The sequence below is a fragment of the Gallus gallus genome, chromosome 2, assembly GCF_016699485.2.
Source record: "Gallus gallus isolate bGalGal1 chromosome 2, bGalGal1.mat.broiler.GRCg7b, whole genome shotgun sequence".
NCBI lineage: Eukaryota > Metazoa > Chordata > Aves > Galliformes > Phasianidae > Gallus > Gallus gallus.
Window position 1 is genome coordinate 27587177 of NC_052533.1, and position 26352 is coordinate 27613528.

General features: G+C 35.7%; 1 protein-coding gene across 10 annotated transcripts in view; it reads right to left on the reverse strand.

The window, feature by feature from the left end:
- Nucleotides 1-26352, reverse strand: part of DGKB (diacylglycerol kinase beta) — a 343763-nt gene that overhangs the window by 307339 nt on the left and 10072 nt on the right. For all 10 annotated transcript variants that reach the window (XM_046937766.1, XM_046937763.1, XM_046937764.1 and 7 more), the window contains exon 2: nucleotides 4232-4480. In XM_046937766.1, the coding sequence (XP_046793722.1) occupies nucleotides 4232-4301 (70 nt within the window). In that variant the 5' untranslated portion in view covers nucleotides 4302-4480. The remainder of the gene's footprint in view (nucleotides 1-4231; nucleotides 4481-26352) is intronic.

Sequence of the window (26352 nt, forward strand, 5' to 3'; positions counted from 1 at the left end):
TCTAAGCTGATGGAATTTACCCTACAGGTAATAATTACAGTGAAACTACTCATACAGCTTCTTTCTAATGTCCCTACAATTTGAGCTGCTAGTAGGATCAGTACAGAATCGTGTATATATCTAGTAGTGTATATTTCAGAAGAAACAATCTCTGCCTCATAAATCTTTGCATTAAACATCTAATCCCATATCACCTTATCCTTCCTATATACTTTTAGATTTTTATGCAAAAATACCCTACACCTTTTCACCTTCTTTCCCATAAGTAAACCTGATCATGAAATCTAAAGGAAAAAAATTACCTTCTTGACACATGTATTTCCATTAGTATATGTATTTGGCGTAGGAAACATTATTACTACATAATGAGCATCCCAGTTATCTCAGTTCTCATTTTCTCTTCTGAGGTATTTTAAAACTAAGTAAAAACCTACTGTTCTTCAGAACAGGAGTAAAGGAGTACCTGCCACTGGAAATTATTCTTAAAAAAAAAAAAAAAAAAAAAAAAAAAAAACAACGCTGACAACCCACACACATGCAAACTAACTGCAAAGTGCCAAGTATTAATTAACATGCTCTTTGAATTCTACACAGACATTTTTCTACATTTTAAAGTAATATTTAAACCATTCCAAAAACTTGTTTGAAGTCCCAAATTCTTATTTGAAGAAAGGTCTTAAACTGCAAATATAAAGTTGACTCAGCTTGAGCTGAAAAATAATTCTGTAAAACGAAATTATAGACAAATATTCCTTGGACTGTGGAAGTATCATCTTTTAACAGGACATTACACCACTTAATTGTAACTACAGTGAATTAGCTTATTGTGAAGGTGTTAACTAACTGGAAGATGTTTATACGCTGCCAAGTTCCAAGTGTTGCTTAGAGAGAAAGTATACAATGTTCTGTCACCAGGGCCAAGTGGTGAATAATCAATACTCTCCTTTGCTGTTCAGTTACATTTATGGGTACCAAAAAAAGCTGGTATGTATGAGGAAAGATATTTTAAATTCAGGGTTTGTGCTTACCAGGCAATAAAGTTACATAAAGCTGATAATCATACTACATGTAATAAGATGTGGCAGGAACTTTTTCATAAGATATCAAGGAGATTATCTGCATATAGAGGTAGAAGAAGGCCTATTGTGAAGTTCACACAAGAAGAATTGGAAGACATACTATACTAATAACTAACTAAGAAACTAATAACTATACTTATAACTATACTAATACTGCTAATATGCAGAACACAGGCAGACTTTTTTTAGGAAGAATGCTTTCTGGGTGGATAGGCACATAAAATGCAGAATAATGACTCCTCCCTGGAAATAAGTGAGCAAATATTTTTAACCAAATTTACATATATTCCAAATAAATAATAACAAAATACATTCTGTGCTTAAAGCTTCCTACTCTTAAGTATAAGGCACTTGAGCATGCACTCTCTTTGGACTCACCTATTTAAGGTAATTTTCTTGCATCAATTATAGTAATTGCTGTTAATCACCCACCTAGTACCAACATTTAGTATTCAATCAAAGCAATATAATACAGAGGTATTAATTGTAAACTCTGAATTCTACCCACAGAACTCCAGTTAATCATCAAATCATGGACTGGTTTGGATTGGAATGAACCTTAACCATCATCTAGTTGCTTCCCCATCACGGGGGCTTGCCCAGGGCCCCATACAACTTGACCTTAAACACTTCCAGGAATGGGACATCCACAACTTCTCTGGGCAGCCTGTGATAGTGCCTCACCAATCTCTCAGTAAATAATGTCCTCCCTAACATCTAACCTACATCTCCCCTCTTTTAGTTTAAAGCCATTGCCCTTGTCCTATAACTACTAGATCACATAAAAAGTCTGTCTCCACCTTACTTGTAAGCTCTTTTTAAGTAGTGGAAGGCTGCAATGAGGTCACCCTGGAGCCTTCTCTTCTTCAGGCTGAACAAGCCCAGCTCACTGCCTTCACAGGAGAGATGCTCCAGTCCCTTGATTATCCTTGTGGCCATTCTCTGGACCTGCTTCGACATCCCTCTTGTGCCGGAGTCCCCAGACCTAAATTCAGTACTGCAGATGGGCCCTTATGAAAGCAGAGTAGAGGAATACAGTTACCTCCCTCACCCTGCTGGCTAGCCCTATTTTGATGCAGTCTCGTCTAACATGCTCCTCTCCAACAGTTTGTTTAAGTATCTCTTCATGTTTTCTTTTAATTTAGTCCTTATCATTCAGATTTATTACTTTTTATTTGCACACCAAAATGCATGTACACTAATATAGATATCAGAAAAACTCTAATTTGCTTCAGTCTTATGATGTATCTTATTATCAAATATATGCATACACTGAACTCAGAGATTTAAAAAAATTCAGTGTATGTTTTTATAGTAAACTTAAGAGAACAATTCTATTCATACTCCAGTTAGTTGTACAAAAGTAACTCTGGTTCTAGTGACCTCATTAAGTAGATGTAATTGTCTGCCACTAACAATATGACCCAAAAGTGACTGATATTCCAGATGACAGGTATTTGACAGACTATATTTTGCAAATTTAAGAAACTGTATGTGCCAAAAAATTCCAAAGTTAATATTATGCTGTAATTCAGATTAAGGTTTATAAAGTAAGGCACATATACCGAACTAAATGAAAGGCTGAGCAAATGACAGTACCAATTATCAGCAGGTGAATGAAAGGTGAATCCTTGATGTACCTTCCCTACTGTATTTCATAATCTTTCAAAGAAACCCACTCCTAAACAAGGCAAGGCAAGGCTGAGGACTCATAACCAAGACTTTTTGGTCTCAATGCAACTCCCACAAGTCTAATCATTCAACAATACTTTCTGGCACTCAGATAATCTCTCCTTTCTGCAAGCAACTCCAAAGCTTTTTCAGTACTGCAGGGTATTTTATTTCAAAATACGAGAAACCTCATCTAGACTTCTCATTTCTTTTAAAACTCCTAATAAACAATAAGTCACAAAATTGCTCAGCTTCACGCTAAAGTATAAATTATCACCAATTCCTGAACAATTGGTTTCACCATCTGCGACTAGCAGTACAAATACGGAAGAGCTGATACTCTGATACAGAACTATATCATGGTTATACAACCTGCAGTCCTGTATTATGAAAGGATACTGAAAGGACACCCACTAGTAACTCTTACATGCTGAACAGTTTTGTTGTTTGGTTGGTTTTATAGTGTTTGTTGTTTTTTTTGTTTGTTTGTTTTTTAATAAATAATCAAACTTCATCAAGCCAGCCAAACTCAGGAATTTGATAGTATTTATTTCACTAGCTTGCCATGTTGAAAAAACGGAGTATCAAAGCAATTATATATTCAAACTTCATAAAGTCACATACAGTTTAATTACTATACAGTAATAAGTAAAGATATCTATTGTCACAATATTTCGTACCTCTATACGTTAGATAAAGATGTAACCAACCCAAAAATGCTAAACCCAACTTATTTTAATAAAATTGCATTTGTAAGTCTTAATTATATATTTAAAGATACTGTTATTCAGATATTTAAGAGAATTAAATTGGGCAGATCACAAATACAAAACTTGGCCCATATCTCATTTGTATTCCCTTGGAATTATATATCAACCCTTATATACCATTAGCTTTTTTTTTCTCTAATTGTCTCAGACATTTAACTATTTATGCAAAGAGAAATCTACAACTAGCCAGACAGCGAAAGGAAGGTTGAAACAGTACAGTTCAAAACCACTGCATCTTTATTTCATACGTAAACACAAATCTGAACACAAACAATCCAACCAATTACATCAATTACTTTATCCTGATATTAATAGCTCTTCTAGAAAAGTAATGGTTTTATGGTTATTCTGTTAGATCACTACACTGATACAATTAAGTAGGTGTCATGTTGCCACAGCCAGAAAAAAAAAAAAAGAATCAGTCTTAATTTTACTTACAGGCTTTATACTTGGTATAGAAATATTTCCATTAGTAATAAATCAACAATATTTCTAAATCTAAAGATATTTTCTTCATTAACAAAAATATTATCTATCATACAAAAAAAATTCTGAAATACTCTTGAACATTTCTAGGTCAACTCCAGACTTTACAAACTGCCCCTTAAATCTAACTTCTCATTTTTAGTATTTCATCCTCTAAGCATGTAATTCTGAGCTATTAATTGGGAAGTAAAAAGATGTAAAAAATATATTTTAGGAAGTACTTACATTCTGCATATTTCTGAAGCTGAGAGAACTCTCCAGGACTAAGGTTAAGCCACTTCTCCTGGCTCGTCATAATGGCAGTAATAGTCCTCGTTAATACCAGAAAAGCATTCCTTTTGACCCAGGTGACACAAACTCCAAGATTTGTAGTTTCAGTTCACAGTGCTTGAAGACTTGATAGACGGCATCAGTCTGAAGTCTTTGATGCTATGAATTGTTTCCAATTTGTTGGTTCAGCAGTGGGTTACAGCACTGTTAAAAAAGAAGGACAAACATAAGAAGTCTAAATACCAGTTTTAATACAGGAGTAATTGTAACTGATAAATATTTTGTCATAACAACTCTGTCACAAAATTTGTTCATACGATATTTGTTCATATTTAGTCTTACATGCATCTCCAAATTTTATTTTTATAATTTCAATTCCTTATGTCCAGCAATAACCATCAAATATTATCATACTGATCAAATTGCATCCAAACACCTTCTTCAAGTATGTTTCTGTTTCAGAAATATCTAGAGACACTATCAGTAAAATTAGATCCTTATAATTTTTAAATGGAACTCAGGTAATTAGGTATCCAATTGTGTTGTTGCATAGTACTATGCGGTTTCATCAAAAACGTTCTACAGCTTCTATCTCACAGTGTCAAAATGAAAATAATTTTATTTAGCAATGTGGTGGGAAAATTACGAGAGCTATTTAATTATTAACTGTTCTAACAAAATAGTAGGGGGTTGATTTTTAGGATCTGTCACAACACTGCAGAACACACTAGTGAAAAAATCAAATGTAACTAACAGGCATTGCTGCAAATCAGTTCAGACAAAAAGAATAAATTCTAGGTGTCATCTCATTTCAGTTTTGCACAGTTTTAACTACTGTACAGCAGACATTACAAAGGCAATGCATTACCAACATCGCTCCTTGCACAACAGGTAGGAGGATACTTTTCATCTAATTTTAGCTGTCTGGCCATCAGGCACCTCACCCAAGGTTGTCATCTAGAGCTCTCTCTTTAATCAGCAGAAGAGAAAGGCAACTTAGACGAGCAATTAATCCCTCCCGTTTCAACATAATCTTAAGATGTGATGAATTGCTTCTTGCAGTATTTATCTTTCTCTATTGATTGCAGAGGTCGCCTAGATGACAAGTTTAGACTAGAAAGCTAATTTTAGACCATAAATGGAATCTCTTTATGTGCCTAGCAATGGTGTAATTTCCAAGGGTCAGATTACAAAAAGAGCAAAGGAAAAATTCAGACCAGAAGACACTAACATAACAACATTTTCTAAGGGAGAAAAAGTTGGCAGCTGAGAGAGAAAAAAGGCATAGTTTTTCAGCTTGAGGTGGCAGAGGGAAGAAATCAAAATAAAAAGTAGAGTAGCTAGGAAACAAACAACCCCTCTACTCAATGATGGGCAATATATCCACCCCCTCCCCCTCCCCTCCCCTCCCCTGGACCAAGAAATTCAGGAAGAAAGACATCTTAGTCCCTAAGCATACTTCCATTGCGCTCAGGCTCTTCTTGGCAAATGACTTGTATACGTACACTTATATTACTAGAAAGTAACGTCATCCAAACACTATATCAGATGTGTACAACCTATTTGGCAGCTAACTTGTCATTTTAAAGTTTAAATCAGAAGAAATTTCTATCCTCTTCACTTCCTCAATTTGAAATAAAACATAAGGATAAGTTAGAAGAACACAGATCTAGAGACCAAAAAAAAAGGAGTAAAAAACTAATCAGTCATCGAGACTGGGATGAAAAAAACAATATTATTAAGGACAAAACTGGCCAAGAGGAAAGCTCATCAGCTCTCAAATATCAGTAGATCATACTCAGTATCTGAAAAAGGGTAATAGCTACAAAAGATGAAAGTGACATACAATCTAAAAAGCTTAACATTCTGTCTTGAGAGCCTCAGTCCTCTTATTTAAGAGTAGAAAATACTAATGGTCAATAGAGAATTTTTAATCAAATTAGAGATGTTTCATTTCTGAAAAGTGATTAGACTGTATTGAAGACAACTTTATTTCTTCAAACATTTTTTTTTGTATTCTTGACAACTGATCAGGTTTTACTTAAAGTGGCTTTATATTTGAATTATTGATACAACAGATTCAAAGTTTTCTACCACAATTTCATCTACTGTTATCTATTACTAATTACAGAAGCTTAATCACCTATAAAAATAAACACTGTTGAATGCTGTACATTTAGATATTATCTTGGTTATTTAAAATCATGTTAAGCAGCCTATCATTAGAATTGCTGTGGCTAGCAAGGTGATAACAGCTGTGGGTCCTAAAGGGATCAATCTGTTCATGTGTAATATCTTTTGCTCTATGGGGATTGTTATGTTTACAGCTCATGGGAAAGTCAATGGAAAAACGTTGATTTTCATTGTCCTGCTCTGACTTAAAATCTAAATCAGCAACTCCAAAAGAGGACATCCTTCCCTTTTACTCAACATCCAGGCTGTGAACAGTGGTGGAAGAAGAGGTAAGACTGGAAAACAGCAGCACCAAACAGTGAGTTAATATCCCCATACAAAGATGCATTATTTCAAAGAACACATTAAAGTATACAGTTAAAATATAGAAGATGGCAGGTAATGAAATCTTTCACTGATCCTCTAAGAGTTTGACATATTCCAGGAAACATGCATTTGTGCAAATATTTTGTCAGTACCTACATAGGTACAATTCACAGCTCACTCAATCTGACACAAAGCAGATCTCATAATAATGTATTTCTAATGTCTCTTAATTAATTAAGCATTCATTTTATCAGAAAAACAATTGGATTAAAAAAAAACAACTCTCTTTTCCATACCAAATTTCAGCTTCCCTTTTATAACTTGATTTTCTTTCTGGATTGAAGAGTTTACATAGTCTTTCTGTCAGGATTCTTACCAGTTCACATAACCAAACTAGGAAGTAAAGCTTTGTTAAAAACTCTACAAACCAAATTACTCAGCATTCAGTCAACACCGCTAACAAACTCAGTTTTCCAGGAATTCACCATGCCACTGAAATTTCTCTGAAGGAACTGAGAAGTGGAGAAGAGACAGGAACACACAATGGAGAAAAGATAATAAGAAAAAAATGGGTAAATTCTCTATACATCAACCTCAGCACCCAAATAATCTAATCTCATCTCACATGGTCCTCCCCGCAAGGAAAAGGAGTTTCTAGAAAGTATGGGGAAAAGCTATTACTCTCAGTTCTACAGAAACAAGTCAACAACATTGAGTTCAGCCTCATATTTCATTTCCAGAGGATGACTGTGGCCTATACAAACAAGTATGAGATTTAACAAGGCTAAAAGCTAGGTCCTGCACTTGAGTTGTAACAATCCAAAGCAGTAGCACAGTTTTAAGAAAATGTGGTTATCAAGTTGTTCAGCTGAAAAGATTTGGGGACGCTGGCTGAATACAAGCCAACAGTGTGGTCAGGTGGCCAAGAACGCCAATAGCAGCCTGGCCTGCATCAGAAATAGCGTGGCCAACAGGACCATGGAAGTAATTTTCCCCTTGTATATGGCAATGGCAAGGCCTCACCTCAAATGCCACGCCCAGTTTGGAGCTCTTTGCAACAAGGACACTGAGTTGCTTGAGTGCGTACAAAGAGCAACAAAGCTGGTGAAAAGACCAAGACTAATGAGAAGCAACTGAAGCAATTGGCACTGTTTAGTCTGGAGAAGGCTGTGGGGAGAAATGACTGCTCTCTAGAACTACTTAAAAGGAGGTTGCAGTCAAAAGTGTGTATCTTTTTCCAGCAATGAACGTTACAAAATGAGAAAACTGCCTCAGGTTGTGTCAGGGGAAGATTAGGAAGAATTTCTTCATTGAGAGGGTGGCCAAGTTTTGGAAAGGGCTGACCAGGGAACTGGTGTACTCCTCATCCCTGGAGGAATTTAAGAGACATGGATGTAGCACTAACTGACATGTTTTAGCACTGAGACTCAGCAAGTCAAGCTGGTGCCTGATCTGATGATCTTGATGGTCTTTTACAACCCATGTAATTCTATGATTCTGAATTTATTGAAAAACTGAAATATTTAAGTCCCTCCTGAAAGATCTTCTGGGTTCATTCTTACTGCCCTGACAGAAAGCACAAAACTTCTTAGCACACACTATGGAGGTTTTCCATGTTAAACATAACAAGGAAAACTGAAACAGCCAAAAAAAAAAAAAAAAAAAACACCCAAAAAACAAAAAACCTGGCCTTTGGAATTATCTAGCCATTATCTAGCCAAGACCTCCTACCAGTTCTTCTATAATCTACATCTCACATACAATTTTATCCGTAATTTGCAGTTACTTCTTAATGGAGGGGGGGGGGGGGGGTAAGACTGATGCCAAGAAGGGATGCAAAACACAAAGTGATTGATCCTAAATAAGCATCTTCTATTCTGTACATGAACAGGATCTTCAAGTCCTTCTCCCCCACATTCCTTTAAATACTGACTCAAACTACCCCTCTCTCTACATGGGAAACAAAACTATAAAAAGACTAATACATTTAGCCTACCATGAAAATCCTGTTTCAACCTGTTTATGTTTTTATTAGGAAGGTGGAGGGGCAAGAAAGAATATGAACCCTAAGGAGAAGACTTTCTTTCTAGGCTTTAAAGGAAACTATAGTTCTCCACATGATTGATTACTGATTTTTGACTGAATATCATGAATAAACAACACAGAACATTTTGTACTTCAACTGCTGTAGAGGCTGAAGCAATTATGCTTTTCAAGGACTTTTCTATACAGAACATGCTTAAAATTTCCTTCAATCAAGTAAATACCTTCACCATAGTTAGCTGAGTCCTCAAATTTAAGTGTTCACACCTTTTCCCAAAGGAGAACTTTTACATGTCAGACACCATACGCTCACACACACGTACACACACACATATATGAAAAAGTATTCTCTGTTAACTCCCGAAACAAGATCAAAAAGCTTTTTTTTTTTCTGCTTTTTTTTTTTTTTTTCTCTTAAATCAACAGACAAGACCAAAGCATCTTTCCACTGAAAAGAATGCCATTTGTGGACTTGGTAAACAAAGAAAAGTATACTTTTAACGAACACTTGTAAAAAGTAACTCTGCCTTCTTGTATGAAATATATTCTCAAGATTGTATTTCAAGCCCTACGTGGTACTAATACATAAGGGATTGTTGTGCACTCTTTCTATTCTAATAAACTGTTGAGATCAAAGTACATAGTATTTCCTCAGCACTGAATGACAACTTTTGCTATTGAACACCAGAACATTGTCTTTAATGAAGCTGCAATTGTCAGCACAACTGAACATTAAAACACAACAACAAACCAGCACAAAGCCAAAAACAAATTAATTTCATAAAAATGCAGGCAGTGTTTGTGGATATACCAGACACTTTGTGAAGGTATTCTTGCAATTCATTTTACACTTCGTCGAAAATCTTGTCCTTAGAATTCAAGAATATCCCAAATAAATGTAGTTGAAGGTTACTCCTGAACAGTTTAAGGAGGAACAAAGTGCCCAATCAGAAGCAATTAGTAATCAGCATTCTGGTTTCATCGTCACTTTCAATCATGGAAATATTATGACTGTTTCTAACTGTTGCTGGATTAATTGCATGAATGAAAAAGAGCTTTGATGGCAAAATACATCTTCCTACAAAAACATAATGTATACATTTTACATAACGTTGTCTAGTCTTTCTGTGGTATTCAGCATTCAGATGTATTAAAGTCATTTTACTAATAGACATTCTTAACTTGGCAAATAACATTTACTGATACGTATTATCATAACTCAAAAATATTAACTTTAAACACCAAAACACTGAAATCGCTGAAAGTTTGTTTGCCAAGCTGAATAGATGTCCCTCTAATGGAGCAACTTGAACACAGCCCAAAAGCGTGCATTTTTTCCCAACTACTTTATCACCAAGTGTACTAGTTTAGAATATATAAAAACATTCATTTAAATTTTAATACAAATACGAGGGCTTATTCCAAAGAAAAGTGATTATTCAAATTTTCTCCCTCAAATTATTTATATGGAGTATGTCAGTATACACAGGGAATACACAGCATAAAAAAAACTAAAACTAAAAACATTGTGATATGATAAGCCAAAAAACTGAATATTTGAGAAAACATTTCATGAACACAGGCTTCTATGGAAATGAGAAATTTTAGCAACAAAAACTGTACATCAGTCAAAGATGATTAGAAGTCTAGGCAATGGCACCACTTTAAATATATTTACTTACATTTTAAACATAGACATATGTATTTTTTTAATTATATTTTTTACTTTGGTCTTCAAGCACCTACTTGACACTGGGACTACTTTAAAAACTATTTTACTTTCAGATAGATCTCAAATATTTCCAGCTCTTTCTAGACTTGCTATTTCCAAGTTGCTACACTAAATACAATGCTTCCTTTACTAAAAGAAGCACTGAAATAAATAAAACTTAGGCAGAGAACTGGAATAAGAAAATGCCAGAATGTTTATGTTCTGCAGTGCTGTAGATTTTTAAAGGCCATTCTTCCATTAAATAATGTAACTGAATAAGCAAAAAAAGAATAACGATAATTAAAAAAAATAATAATAATCCACTGACACCTTTTCAGATTGGAATTTATTTTATACTCTAAGAGGAAATATATAAACTAAAAATCTTCTCTGAGAGTAATGCAGCTATCCCAGTGTTAAGAAGTTCTCAATTACAATTCTAAGAAAACAAATTTTTAAAAGCAAATGCAGGAAATGTGAGGAATTAGTCATTCTTCTCACCATCTTACATCTGTGACTAGCAGATTTCTCCATAGGGGCATTAAAGTTTGGTGTCATATTCATTGGGACTAAACGGTCACACCGTATCACATTTTGCTTTCATAAATAATTGATTATTATTTTTCCACTTTGAAGAAGTTATCTATATCTCTGGAAAAGTAAGAAGGCTGCTTTGAAATTAATGCCTGCTATGCCTCCTGCCCAGGGAGGTGATAGGAGTCATCATTCCTGGAGGTGTTCTAGAAACGTGTAGATGTGGTACTTAAGGACATGGTTTAGTGGATAATACTGATGGTAGGCTGACGGTTGGACTAGGTGATCTTAACAGATCTTTTCCAACCTTAATGATTCTATTCTAAGATCATAAAAATATTGAAAATAGGTGAAAGTAAGAGGCAAACACAAACTGACTCCACAAAAAAGCAGGGAAAATCTGTTTAGACAGAATTATCTCTAGAAGGCTGTTAATATTTTGAAATCAGTGAATTCCAAAACTATTAATTTCAGTGTGAAATTCTTCTTAAAATAAGAATAACTAACTAAGATTTATGAATAATTTTCCTTAATAAATCAAGTGATATAATCTGGGGCGGAAAGCCAATGATTCAGTAGGTGTAATTACGTAATATGTAGGAAGTTCTCAGTCATAAAGTACATTTAGTTGTCCACTGGGTAAACCACTGTCAAGAGAATTATAGCCAACTTCTTCCATGCTGCATATTTCTACTATTTCTTTTATCCACAAAAAACTCCTTCAAAGTTTTGAACATCACAGAATAAATGCCTTAGGGCCAACCTCTTCCTTCCAAACCAGGCATTTGCCACCTTTCCTATGAAATCCAATCTTAGAAGTTCACATTTTGGAAGGAATTCTTCTTACATTCTTCTCCCACAACTAGCACCACAAATATGTGAGCCCACTTCAGCAGTGTTCAGCAATTTAACTAATATCTGTCATGTGTTGTTGCCCTTTCTTTCCACTGCCTCTCATGGGATGAACTGTAAATTCAACATAACAATTAATTTATGTTACCCATCAGCAACAGGGTTCTCTGTGTAATTGTTTGGTTTAATTAATCTCTCCAATTTAGGTGCTCCAGGGGTCATTATACCAGAGGGAGGCAAAGCTGAAAAATGTAATTTCCAACTGGGGAAGATTTCTGATGATCCTTGATTTCCTGGGGCAGAAATTCCTACTTCATGCTCAGAAATAAGCCTTTGAAGAGATATACTTTAGTCTTGTGACACAACTGTTCCACTCTGCTTGAGGAAAAGATTTGTTAACCGCTGTCCTCATTCCAAAGTTTTATGCAGTTTTAAAATAAGAGAATTGGGCACTTGAGTAGCTTCTAAAACATACAATAGAATATGAACTTGATTTCATCTTCAACAAGAAATCTGTGCAGAGAATAGAAAACAATTTAGCAGGCAGGTAAATGGATTTTGTTGCAGAAATTTTTTTATTATTATTATTTTTACCAGCTGATTTTTTTTTTCCTTAGGGAGATTACATGCAGAAGTTACTGCAGTCCTGGGATATGAATAGCTGACACTATGCCACTGTCCACTGGGATAGTGTGCGGTCCTCTAGACAACTACAAAGGGTTTCATATTTATTTAATTAGCATCGCTATTAAAAAGTTCAGTGACAGCGGAATAGAAGAAGGGATTTCAAAAGTGGGAGGGGTCTTGCCTACAGGAAAGTACATCTACAGACAAAGGAAATTATGTGATGGCAGCAGTATCTCCAACTACTATTCCTTGTTCTCCCTCCATTTCTGACTTCTTCAAATTCAACTCCATTAATGTCTAGGTTTGGGAAGGCTCTGACTCATAGCCACTTATGTGTTCCTACTACCTGTGTTGATAGTATATCCACACTGCCACCAGAAGCATGAAGAATGTCACATGAAATCTCTTAAATATCTATGAGAAGTGGCATTTGTCCTTTTAATTGATGACAGTATAAAACTGTGCAACCTAAATATGTATTCTTTTCCCATGATGCTCAGATCTCAGTGTGAAATTTTACTTCTGTTTCCCTTTGTTTTCCTCATCTTAAAGACGGGGAAAAAGAGAAGAGGTTGATAATCTCTGCTCTTTTCCTTGAAGATATTTTGTAGCACATATTACTGAAATTTTTAAACATTACTCCTCTTGAAAAGACTCTGCATCTGTTTTTTTCTGGTTGTTGTTTTCTCAGGATGTTCTTCCTCTTCTAGCTAATTCTCTCTCTTTAAGAGTTGCAGTTAATTATTCTCAGACAGAGCTTATGCTTTCATAAAATCTTTGGCACTAACATTATTGCTATCGTAAGTATGATTAAGAAGGCTGCGGGGTGACCTCGTTGCAGCCTTCCAGTACCTGAAGGGAGCCTATAAACAGGAAGGGAGTAAACTCTTTGAAAGGGTAGATAAGAGCAGGACAAGGGGGAAAGGTTTTAAGTTGAAAGAGGGAAGATTTAGGTTGGATGTTAGGGGGAAGTTCTTTACTACGAGAGTGGTGAGGTGCTGGAATGGGCTGCCCAGAGAGGTTGTAGATGCCCGTCCCTGGAGGTGTTCAAGGCCAGGTTGGATGGGGTCCTGGGCAACCTGGTCTAGTAAATGGGGAGGTTGGTGGCCCTGCCCGGCAGGGAGGTTGGAGATTCATGATGCCTTCCAACCCAGGCCATTCTGTGATTCTGTGATTATTTAAAGATAAGAGAAACAGAGGATTGGTAGACGGAAGTAAAATATAATGCATGAAGATTTCAGACAACTCCATCTTCAAGACTGCAAAGACATACAGGAAGTTCCAAGCTAAGTACAGGTTAAGATCAATCACTTGGATTAATTGATTAATTACTTAATTACACTCAAATTATAGTTTGAGGGAAAAGGATAGTCAGAATCCTATTGCATCTTGAGGGCTACAGCGTAGCTTGCCATCATGAGTTTCTAAATATCTGATTGTGCCACCTTCCAGTTCTTTTTCCCAAGTATGACTACTAGACTCTGTAACAGCTTGTTTATGCTGTATTTAAGTCTGCACAAAATTCTTTTGATACTGCAGTGGATTATTTGCCATGCACACACAGACATATATGTAATTGTTGGAGGCAAACCTGAATTCACTCTACCCTGGTACAGCTGAAACTCTGGTGTGATTTCCCCAGACCTTGCTGGCTGCTGATACTTGTGTTTCTTCATGCTCCACAGTTCTGCTGGGCTCACCCAAGGCTTGCACAGGATTTAAGCCAAAGCAGTTTTAATGTCATCCACTAAATGTAGTCAGAAGCAAAGCAGTATTAAATTATCCCAATTCATCTCCGCACTGAACATACCAGAACACCTTTTAAAGCACCAGACATCTTCTAATGCAGGCTATTCTTCTGCTATTATTATTTGTCATAAACTGTAAGTGATCAGCATATATACCTGAATCATAAACAAAGTCACCTGAAAACCATCATTTTCTGTGAAATTCCTTTTCCCCACAACTTTAAAAAGCAAAAGACACAAAAATTTTATATATTTCATATTTTAAAGACAAATTGGGGAGAAGTAAGGGGGAAGCTAAGTCCATTCTGACATTTTAAAGCTGTATACAATCATGGGCTCGCATATTAGAGCATGGTGACTAAGTAATTAAATAGCTAGAAATCAAAGGAAACCAGAATAAACACAACACAGCAGAAGAAATTAAAAATGTTTTGCTGTTTCTTTGCTTAAATTATTAAAGAATTCCTCTTAGGCTTCAAAACAAAAGAAGTACAACAAAATGGATAGCAACTTGGTGACACTTCATTTGTTCTTCTGTTAATGGAATAAGCACATAACTCAACAATTACTCTTCTGGACTCTACACCCACGCAGAACAGAGATACCAGACAGAAACACTATCTCTTCTCTTGTAAAAGTAATGACTTATTTACTGCCTGCATTAAACTATATTCTTATCTTTTTTAGCAGCAGTAGTAATTACAAATGACTGTAAACCAGCGTCTTTTTCACTAGCACAGTGTACAATAGTTTGCCTGCTCTCACTCTGCAATCTGTTTTGCCTTGTTAAGTTCCATAAATGAAGCATTGGGGTGCACACATCACAAACCCGATGCATTACAAGTCAGCAAAACAGACAATAAAAGTAAATAAATGCCACAACACCAAATCACTGCAATCCCGCTGACTCAGAACCTGGCAACCTCACATTTCAGTTCATGGAAACTAAATAAATTCAGGTAATGATAACTTTCAAGAAATGTCTTAAACGCTGAACTTTAAGAACTGGTAAAAAAGACTTCAAACTATTATGGGAGAATCCTCTGCAAGGTGATATCATACATTTGAGATAGGAATGATACTACTGTTTTTATAAAAGTATGAATATGATTGAACATTCTTATTCATAGAATCATACTGTTGGAATTTAGTTAAGTAGAATGTGTTCTTTCCTGACTAATTTTTACACAGCAATATTAAATAATAAGCTCACTCCTTAGGAGGAACTATAACACCTAAGTTAAAAGACTGCTTTAAAAACCTTTCTTCACAGAAGCTCTAGTCCTTTTAGATTGCTACTTTTATGCAAACTTGAAAATCCTACAAATTAACTCTTTTAGTTATCAGTGTAAATGTTTTTGATTTTTTTTAAATCTATTTGAGACACTTTTGTTTCAGTATGCCTTCAAATATGCTTAAGACAGTTACAAGTATTGTTTTAAACATTAAAATATTGCCCCTACATAATTTCCACATTATCCAGCAAATTGCAGTATTATCTACCAGGTTACCAGGTTCGCATTACTAAGAGAAGATAATGGAAAAGCATTTTACTACTTCTGAATTGGTACAGAATTATTAAGTCATATTTTATTTTTTCATTGTTTTCCAACATTTTTATCCTATACAATAAGTTTGTATAAGACAGATTATACTAAGTCTATAATTACTGTAGTACTTCTTCCTCCATAGAAAGAGGAAGTCCTTAACAAAGTCCTTACTGAAGGTTGCAGGGCTGCTTTATGAAAAGACTGTATGAGAAACATGCCTAAGAAAACCTTTTGGTTTTTTTATAAATAAACAGATATTTTAGGGATTATGAATCTTTTCTGTAATGTACTGTTAGGAACTGATCCATAAAGTTTTTAAATGAAGAGATTAACAAAAATTTGGGGGGACCTACACTTACCAGTGGGCATATTATTTAGCCTTACCCTATAAGGCTATATAAGCCATATATAAGCCATACATATAAAACTCACCTTTCATCAGCTTCAGAATGTGTGTTTTTTAAGAACTGCTGTTAATAGAAATAGCACTGTTTAACTTTGCTAAGTGATTTTTAATTTGTGAGGCACTCCTTTTACTTGTTCTGTACTGAAATATGCATAACTAAATTCTTCTACATGCACTACAAACCTAAGAAAGATCGCTCCACTTACACTCTTTTCATATCACCAGAATATCAGGTCTATGTGAACTGTAAGTCACTGAGTTGACTAAAGTCGTTCTATTTTGGTATACCTTATGAAATTTTAAAAAGAGAAAAAGATCTGTAATTTGTTACTCAAACCTGTTCCCTGATGAACTCTTTTTACAAAGTCTGTATTTTAGAAGTTCAACTTACGCTTACTGATGACACTGAGATACTCATATCTCCTGAGAATATTCGCTAAAGATCAGCTAAAGCTTTGTAAACCTCCATACTCAATAGGATACAATGCACCTACAATGAACTTGTTTATAAGTTTCAGTGAATATTCACGGAAGTGCTTTTGCTGTACTCAACAAGCTTTTATGATTAATTCATTCCTTTTGGTGATACTTGCAATGTACTAAGTCAATAAAATAGATCATTTGAGGCACACTGAGTGCTCTTTTACCTAAGAAAAAAGGATTCCTACCAGTTGCAAGAAAAAAGAATCATGGTTCAAAATGATAGATACTATTGCTCAGTATTAGGACTTATCTGCCTAGTCTGTGAAGACAGAACCCCCTGGTCTGAACTCAACTGAGCAACAGGAGCTACACAGCCCAGGCACTATGCTGCTTTTCTAACCCAAAGTTAGAAACCCATCAGAGGCCTGACTTCCGATGTTCAGTGCTCCCTAAGTACGCTTTGATTTTCTGGTTATTCTTTTACAGGTTGGTTTGATGAATGAAAGAGATGAGAAAGGTTAAGTAACTACTAATTATGTTGTCATTATTATGTGCTTGTATTACAAAAGCACAAACTGAGGTAAGATTGACTACAGCACTGATAGTACTACGTACACAAGGGACAGTCCTGCTTACTCTTAATTAAATAGTGTAGAAAATGAGGCATTTTCTCATTTTACAGAAAATAAATGAATAACAATTTCCTAAAAAAGAATATAGACCTAGCATTGAATTTTAAAAAGTGGGTAGATCTCAGCTGGCATTAATCATTGCATTTTAAATTCAACAGACACACTGGAACATTTGTTCTCAGATAATTTGCTCACTATCACACAGGAGTTGTGGGGAAAAGTCAGAAACTGAACTGAGATCTGTATTTGAATATATTTAAATACATGAATAGTGCTAATTTATGCATGTCAATAAAACAGTTCTCCTTAACAGCTTTATTTTTCCCTGTCCTTCTAAGTTTGAACCTGTAAATTTAAGTCTAAATGCCTACAGGAGTATAAAATATATTAGAATAAAGCTCTACATTAAATATGATTACTTTTCTAATTATCCAAATCACAGAATTTTAATTAGCAGTCTGTCACGGACAACTAACTTTACATAATACTCCACTAATTAAAACAAGTAGTTCACAGTATTGCTGAGGAAACGTTATCACTTACAGATTTAAATACACGTGTCCAATAACACCAACATTCTGGAAATCTGTGGCTGCTACTCAATTGGTTGAGTGTGTGTGCTGTGGCTTGCCCCAGAGTCCTGGTTTTCCAGACATCCCTGCTGGGGACCTGGCTGGAAAACATCACAGCTTCCACTGCTTTTCAGCAGCTCCATTCCTCTTCCACAGAGCTGAGCGAAACCCAAGCCCAAACCCTTTCCAGAATAGTGCTGGGAAGATGTGCCCAAGGCCTGAGTCTACAACCAAATGGCCAGAAAAGCTCCTAACACACAAACCTACTTGTCCCAGTAAAAACATCCTAAATAGTAGGAAGATGAAGAATCTGAGCAATGTGCTGTATAGTACAAATCCAGCACATACCATCTAGTCAAGTCTTCATTATTGTGTTGTCTTTTCTCCCAGGTTTATACCTTAAGCAGAGTAAAAAATAAGTACATGAACACTACTGATACTTGGAATATAAAACTGCAAGATGCTGAATTGCCTACTTCCAGAAGCAAGTAAGAATTTCCTGCATTTAGCCTCTCTCAAGCCTCAGCCTTCTCAAATATGCAAAACAAATTATTATTCAAGAGATTGTTACAAAACTCGAATTTTTTATGAGTACTCAAGGTTCCCAGGCATCAATTTCATAACTAGATTCAGTTTACATTTCTTAAATTGGCACAGCTAAAATAAGAAAGTTATTTATTTTGGCATCCTAAAAGAAAGAAAAACATAGAATTAGCATACCTTTGAAATCCATTGCAAAAGTATCCTTTTCTTAACAATACGTCATATAATTTTGCTCCCTATTTTCCTTTTTCTTCACGATAACAATACTGCACATTGCTACTACATTCTCCTAATATTCTAGAAATCTACCTACAATACAGTTCAGAATTCTGAACATATATATCTAAATGCATCTGTACAGAAATATATAGGTCAGCATTTTTTTTTTCAGAATATTCTGACAAAAATAACTTATTATTTTGCATATTTCTCCACTATTTAGTCAAGAAATTTATCTCGATTTTTAAATTGCAAGATTCACCAACACTGTCAGCAGATCTCTTGCAGCACTGTTGATTAATGAATTACTAAGTGAAATTTCATACAGCAGATAGATAAGATACATAAGCCACCTCTCTGGTTCACAACTGATCGGTGTAAGTATCTCTGCTGTGAAATCTCTACAATATTCAATTATTTTGTCATTAAAATCCATACATAGTGATGCTATTTCCTGACACTTTGATAGCTAACACAAAATATTTATTATATTCCTGTTATGAAAGTTTAAGTGGTTATCCAAATCTTCTTCCTAATTACAATTTCAGAAAATATTCTAGTTAGCAATGTTTATAGTTGTGCATATACAACGTTACCTTGAATAGTCAAAGCAGTTAATGCTAGTAACAGTCTCTAAGTATTCCAAAAGCTAAAAAATAGTTTACTGAAAATAGCAAGCTTTGCTTATTTGGCAGACTGGAGGGAGTTATGCATATTTTTTAGATATATCAAAAGTTGCAAAAACACATCTTGTCTTTTATAGGACAACACGACTGCTCCATTTGTGGTAAATTTGCCCTAGGACATAATATTTTACAATGAAAATTGTATTACAGTGGCCCACATTGTGCTGTCTGTTTTAAAATGAACTCTCCAGGGACTTCTATGGAGAAGAGTCTTAAAAAAAAAAATAAATGGAACAACATGTCCCAAAGTACTTTTTACCTAGCTTTAGTACTCGTGATTAAAAAGATTTGAAAAATTTGGCGAGCTGTAGCCATAGGAATCCCCTTATTCTTCTTTTTTTTTTCCCCAAGAAAGGTAATGTGCAGATGATGCCAAGCTGAGTGGTGTGGTTTATGCAACAGAAGGAAGAGATGCCATCCAGAGGGACCTGGATACTCATACACACACTCAGAAAAGTGATTCTGTATTAATCTAATGAGGTTCAACACAACCAAGTGCACTTGGGCTGGGGCAGTGTCGAATATGTTTACAGATTGGGAAAACTCACTGACAGCAGCCCTGCAAAGAAGGACATGGCAGTTCTGGTGGATGAACAGCTGAACATGAGGCATCAGTGCATGCTTGCGGTCCAGAAGGCTAACAGTACTCTGGGCTACATCAAAAGAGGAATGGCCAGTAGGGCTACAGACGTGATTGTCTCCCTCTACCCTGTCCTCATGAGGCCCCACCTAGAGTACTGCCTTCAGGACTGAGGCCCCCAGTACAGGAAGAATGAGATGTTGGAGCAGGCCCAGAGGAGGGCTGTGAAGATAACCTAGAGGGCTCAGCAACTCTCCCTTGAAGAAAAGTTGAGGGAGTTGGAATTACTTGGCTTGGAGCAGAAAAGGCTCCAGAGATACTTTACTGCAGCCTTCCAGTACTGGAAAGGAGCTTACAAACAGAAGGTGCTGGCACAGGCTGCCCAGAGAAGCTGTCCCATCCCTGGAGGTATTCAAGGCCAGACGGGATGGGATCCAGGTTGCCATCTAATTGGTGGCAACCCTGCCCTTGGCAGGGGGGTTAGAACTAGATGGTCTTTAAGGTCCATTCCAAACTAAGCCATTCTATGATGTGATGGGCACGCATGGACTAGCTTCATGAATACTGAGGCAGATGAGGAAGATTGTGACTCGGTGGCCATGCAGGGAGCTCCAGCTGTCTGAGGAGATGAGTCCTACTCCAATCCCTCCCCTGCCAATGGCAGCCCCATGCCACAGGTACTCACAAACACTGTGGTAGCAGATGAGCAGATTAATGCTAGGCAACAAACAGGGATGGGAGAACAGACCTAGAAAGGACAGATGGTCATAAGCAAAAAAAAAAAAAAAATTGGGATCAGACAGTCTAACAGTATCCTTACATTTGACCAATGTCATCTCAGTTCTTTCATGGTATAGCACAAGCGGTGCTGGTGTCGCACACACAGAGTAGATCACAGGAGAGGTATGTGGAAAACAAACACAAAAAAAGAAACCACAAAAAAAACCCCTTTCTTTTAGTCAGTGTCAACACTGAACAAATCTCATCACACCAAATAACCTTTGATGCACCTCGTCGGCTCTACAGAGCATAAAAGGAAGAAAATATTTTCACATTTTGTATTTTTAATATAAAGTAGGCAAAAATGCAACTATAAATTTTAATGCCACAACACCACCATGACTTTCATGTTTCCTTACTTAAGATAAGGAGATATCCAAAATATCAAAGTAATCACAAAGTTCTTATTTAAATCCAAAACAAATTCTTTCTATTAAGAGGCATACTATCCTTACTTACATTGCACCAGAGCTATTATTTTACAACACATACACACAGAAACAACCACAGAATACCCCTGATGAAGTCATGAAACCCTTTTCAAAAGAATAAATAACCTTCTGTATCAATACAGCTTCATATTATCTCACAACTGACTTACAATTAGCACAAAAGCCTCCCTTAGCTTCATTAAACAGCTACTGTTTAAGTATTTCATTGTTTTCATAGCATAACCAATGGTCTTAGAACATTAGTATTTTTTGTCAGCCTAGTTCAAAGGAACTACATCCTTTTACCCAGTCATCCAGACAGATAGAAATATCACAGTCAGTTGACAATAAGAGCACTATCACAAAACTTGAATATTCATCTTACTAGTTCCAAAACTTGTTTCAATTTTATAGTTAGATAGATAATTTTAAAATACAGTCAGGGCATACTAAATCCAACCCCTGCCCTTTGTGTATCACACACAGATTTAACTGTTTTTGCAATACACATTTCACTTTGTTTTGCATCAATGAGGTAGGAAGTATCTTTTTCATATTTAGAAGTACTACAGTCACGCAGATGACATCCTTGTCAAGATTGATCCATACTAAAATATAAGATTGTGACATGCATGAAAGACATCATAAAATAAATCTAACTATTTGACATAAAATCACAGCAATTCCAACACCAACATGAAGGGATATCTCTACTTCACTTGTCAAAGAACGTTTCCCCCTTCACATCACTTGGACATCATGGCCTTAACTTATCTTTATTCCTAGTGTGCTTCTTTCTTCTCAGCACTGTGTCACATCTTTGTTTAACTACATGATTTTCATTCACCACAACATTTTGTTCATTCTTCTCATGGTCCAGGATTTACCAAATGATTAGTCTACTTTATCTAACAAGACTCCATGTTCTATTCTTTCCTTAACTGCAGCACACTGTCTTGCTCACAGACTGAGAGCAGTCTTGGTTCCTGCCAGCCCTGAGGAGGGACATGCTCACCTTGAATATTGGTCCTTTACATCCCTGGTCTCACATTTTCTCTTCTGCCTCGGCAGCACAAGAGGGCTGGCAGCAAATGCTCTGTCTATGCAGGATGCAGTCCCAAGATTTCATTTGGGTCAATAAGTTCTCAAAAAACTTAACAGCATTTTCCTGGTGTCTCTCAGTCACAACCATAACCCTCTGTGCCTCTTCCAACCAGGAAAATAATTCTAAGAATCTCTTATACACAGAGGGGAAAGACAGAAGCTTTGCTCTGGCAATTGATCTGTCTGTGCACATAAACCATCCTGAGCAGCAGCACTTTGGCTCTCTGAAGAAGCAATCGTCACCTTAACTTCCACAAAATAGTACATCTTATGCCTTCATCCAAAAAACAAAGAATTGCTCAATTCTGAGCATCTTTGCATTCACTTCCAAAAAATGCTGAAAAATTTTAGCCCTAATACTTAGTTTACACCAGTATAGATTGACGTTTTGCATATCACTAACTGCTGTAATCATCCCAAGTAGAAATTTAAATATTTTGAAACAGAAATGCACCCAAAACACATGCAAATCAAGCATGACTGTGCATATGACAGTGAGTGCGAAGCCTTCACCATCTCTTCAAGACCATTAAGTATTTGAGAAGAGATTTTATAATTCCTACCATTCTATTATTATTTCCTTCACTTCTATATACATCAGTTCCCTCACCATCTTCAGAGAAATAAAAGAATTTTTAAAATGTTAAAAAAAACAAACAAACAAAAAAAGCCACAACAGAGAGAATTTCTAACCAACTACTTATCCCTGCTGCAGTCACTTCCAGTGTGGCTGTCGCTGGTTGTGCCCTATCAGGGACTCAGATCAGACCCAGCAGCTACAACCTTCGAGCTCTTGATGCCTGGAGTACATTATCATCACCCAGTAAAAGAGAAGTAGCAGGAACAGCCCAAGGACAGCAGCAGCGATTAAAAAAAAAAAGTACACAAGACAAAAACAGTGCAGCAGCAGCCAAGAGGATGCAAGATGGGATATAAGAAAGCCATGGCCGGAATTTTTCTCAGCTCTGCTTTTGGTGCTCCATTTTAGGTAATGCAAGAGGAATTTTTTCCAGATTTTATTAAAAAAAAAAAAAAAAAGCTGAGCAACAAGGTAAATTCAACTTCTGTACCATATTTCACTGATTCTAAGATAACAGGATAGAAAGAGAGTTACACACATTAAAATTTTCCAAGACTTACTTCCTTGTAACTGAAAATACAGTTCCATGTAGTATAAGAAACAGATAATCTTTACTAGGTGTTCCCTAGATTGTAGTAGTGTTTTCTTATTTCTAAAAATCTCACTACCATGGCAGTAAGAAAACAGAAGGAAAAAAGTAAAAAAAAAGTATGAAGCACAATGAATGATCAATATACAGCAGAGTAGATCCACAACAGCAATCTGGAACAAAAGGCCACATCTGAAGTCTGATATATTAATCCTTTAAAAATTAAAGTATGTGTATTACATATTCCTAGGAAGCAGTGTTATAAGCAGTGCTCCAATACAGCAAGCTGCAAATAAAAATAGATGCTCATCTATACTTAAACTAAAAATAATAATAATAATAATAATAATTAGAAAAACCTTGTTCTATCTTCACTTCTTTCAAACATGAAAGCCTCTTACAAGGAGAATCACCCAGAGATCTGAAGATAATAAAACTATTTAAATCTATTTAAATATCAGATTCACCCAGCTTTCCACTTTGGTCCTCCAAAATGAATGAAGTTACAATCTCAGCAGAGACGTTCAAATACAGACCACTGCCAAATCCCACAGTACTGACTGCAAATCACTTCACTGAAGCCTGTCTCAGGCACTCCACACCACAACCACTCTGCACATCAGCAGCTCCAGACACAGAACGAAGGCCAACAGTTCCAAAGGAATTAATTTATCTTGCTCTAAAACCTAAAGCAACTTCCTCAGAGCACCAGCAGGTTAGAAGCTGCTTGCATATGCTGTCTATGCATCACACATTTGAATAGCTACCATTCATTTTATATTATATGCCATTATAACTTCAAAACTTTGAAATACAGGAAACACTGCTCAGTCTACCTAAACACATTCAGATATGTGAACTGTGTAAGAGTAGTAACTGGAGTCAGACAGCATTGGCCTCCCTCATTTAGCATTCACTTTCTTTATCACATTCACCTTTGCAGATTCAGAGAATAATAGGCTATCATCTGACAGCATTTGGTATTCATTATTTTTACAAGCACAGGACACTACAGTGGGTAGTTATTATTTAATGCATATCTTAGTGCGCTAAAATTGCCCAGATTCCTTTATAATGTAAAAGTTTGCATTATATACCTGAGAGAGTGGTAGAAGTCTATCTCATTAGTTCAGAATGCCTCTGAAACACTGGACAATATTTTGCTTAGATTCATGTAACATCACAGAAATAAATGCAACTCCTGCTAAAAGGATTAAAGAAATGATGTAATGCAAAAATATATGTAATATTATTTATTAGCTCTATTATTTACCAACATTATTTATAATGATGAATAGTTCATATGGAATAATTTATGGGGAATGTATTTTTTTGAACCAAGTGTGACTGCCAGTTTCACAGAAGTATAATTCTTGGAAACAGACTCCCACTGAGAATAGCCACATTTCCAAATTAAAATGTCCCCCCCCACCCCTATCTTTTCCAATATTTCCATCCAAAATAGCAGACCTTAAAAAATTGTGACAGTAACATGCTTACATATCTTCATAGATGAATACAAAAGGCATATACGCAAAGTATTATATTTTATTCTAAACTAAAATTATCTCAGTATTTTTGCCCACTTTGTTCTCGAACTAATTATTGTTTTTGAAGTTATGGTGTTTTATTATAAATCCTAAACTACTGGGTTTTTTTTTTTGTTTGTTTTTTTTTAGACTGAAAGGAGACATTCTGTGGCTTGTGTTTAGGGTGTGCAAAATGGATGGTCAGTGGGCCCCATCTGAATAAAACATCTATGGCTTGGTTTCTTCAGGCTTTAAATGGCTAGACAATGGTCCATTCCAATTTCACGTTCCTGTTACTTTATTAGTTAATTAAAAGAAGATAAATATGATGATGTTGGGTTTCTGGTTTTTGTGTTTTGGTTTTTGGTTGTTTTTTTGTTTGTTTGTTTGTTTAAGCAATATTGTGATCTATAGTCAGTTATTTAGAAATTTAGAAAGACACATACTTGGTGAGTAACATATACTTACGAACTCCTCTTCAGTTGAGTCTATGATCTAGATAAAAATAAAACTTCTGTTCAGTTTGGACTTCATCCAGAACTGATGTGATCCCAGGTAGGGCGAGTTGCTTCAATTGTCTCTCTAAATACCACCTTGAAATTAATTTTACATTCGCTATGGATTTGACTTACAAAAAAAGGTGTTTATTTCCAATGGATGAAGAAGTCATTCTTCTTCTTGCTCCTATTATATTCATATCAATGAATATCACAGAGCTGCTGCATCAAAGAAAATGAAAATCTTTTACATCACTTCAAAACATGCACCAGGTACTATAATGTTTTTAAGGCTATATACAGGAAAAGATACGGAGAGTTGAAACAGGATTTAAGTATAAAAGAGGCATTAAATCCCCTAATACCCTGACTCTCTCTTTCTGCTGCTTGCTAATGTTTGTTCCAGTGGGAAGTGGAAGCTGTCTCATACGCTTCAGCATAGATAAATTTAAAGTAATGTATGTGGGGGGAAAAAAGAATCCTAGCTGTACACTTAAAGTGATGAGCAGTCAAGCTCATCAATGATGAGTTATAACTCAGAAATGAAATTTTGGAATTATAATCAGAAACACCAGATCCATACTCAGCAGCACTCAAAGATGCATTCAGAAAGGAACAGAGATTAAAACAATTTATTCCATTGTATAGATCCCTGGTACACTTACTTACATTTTTCAATAACAGAGTTTTGAGAATTTTGAATTGATTAGAGTTGAACTGAAGAAAGAGAAGGACAAAAAGAGAAAGCAACTTGCTGATATGGAATAAAAGAGTATAACAGAAATCTTCTACCTTAAAAAAGAAGCAACTGGCACCAGAGACTGAAAGAAAACTCTGGAAGTGCTGAGTCTATTTTTACATTCTTTCTAGGATAATCACTCTTAGAAGACAGCATACTGGGACAGACAGACTGCTTGTCTGATCTAGTAATGCTATCATTC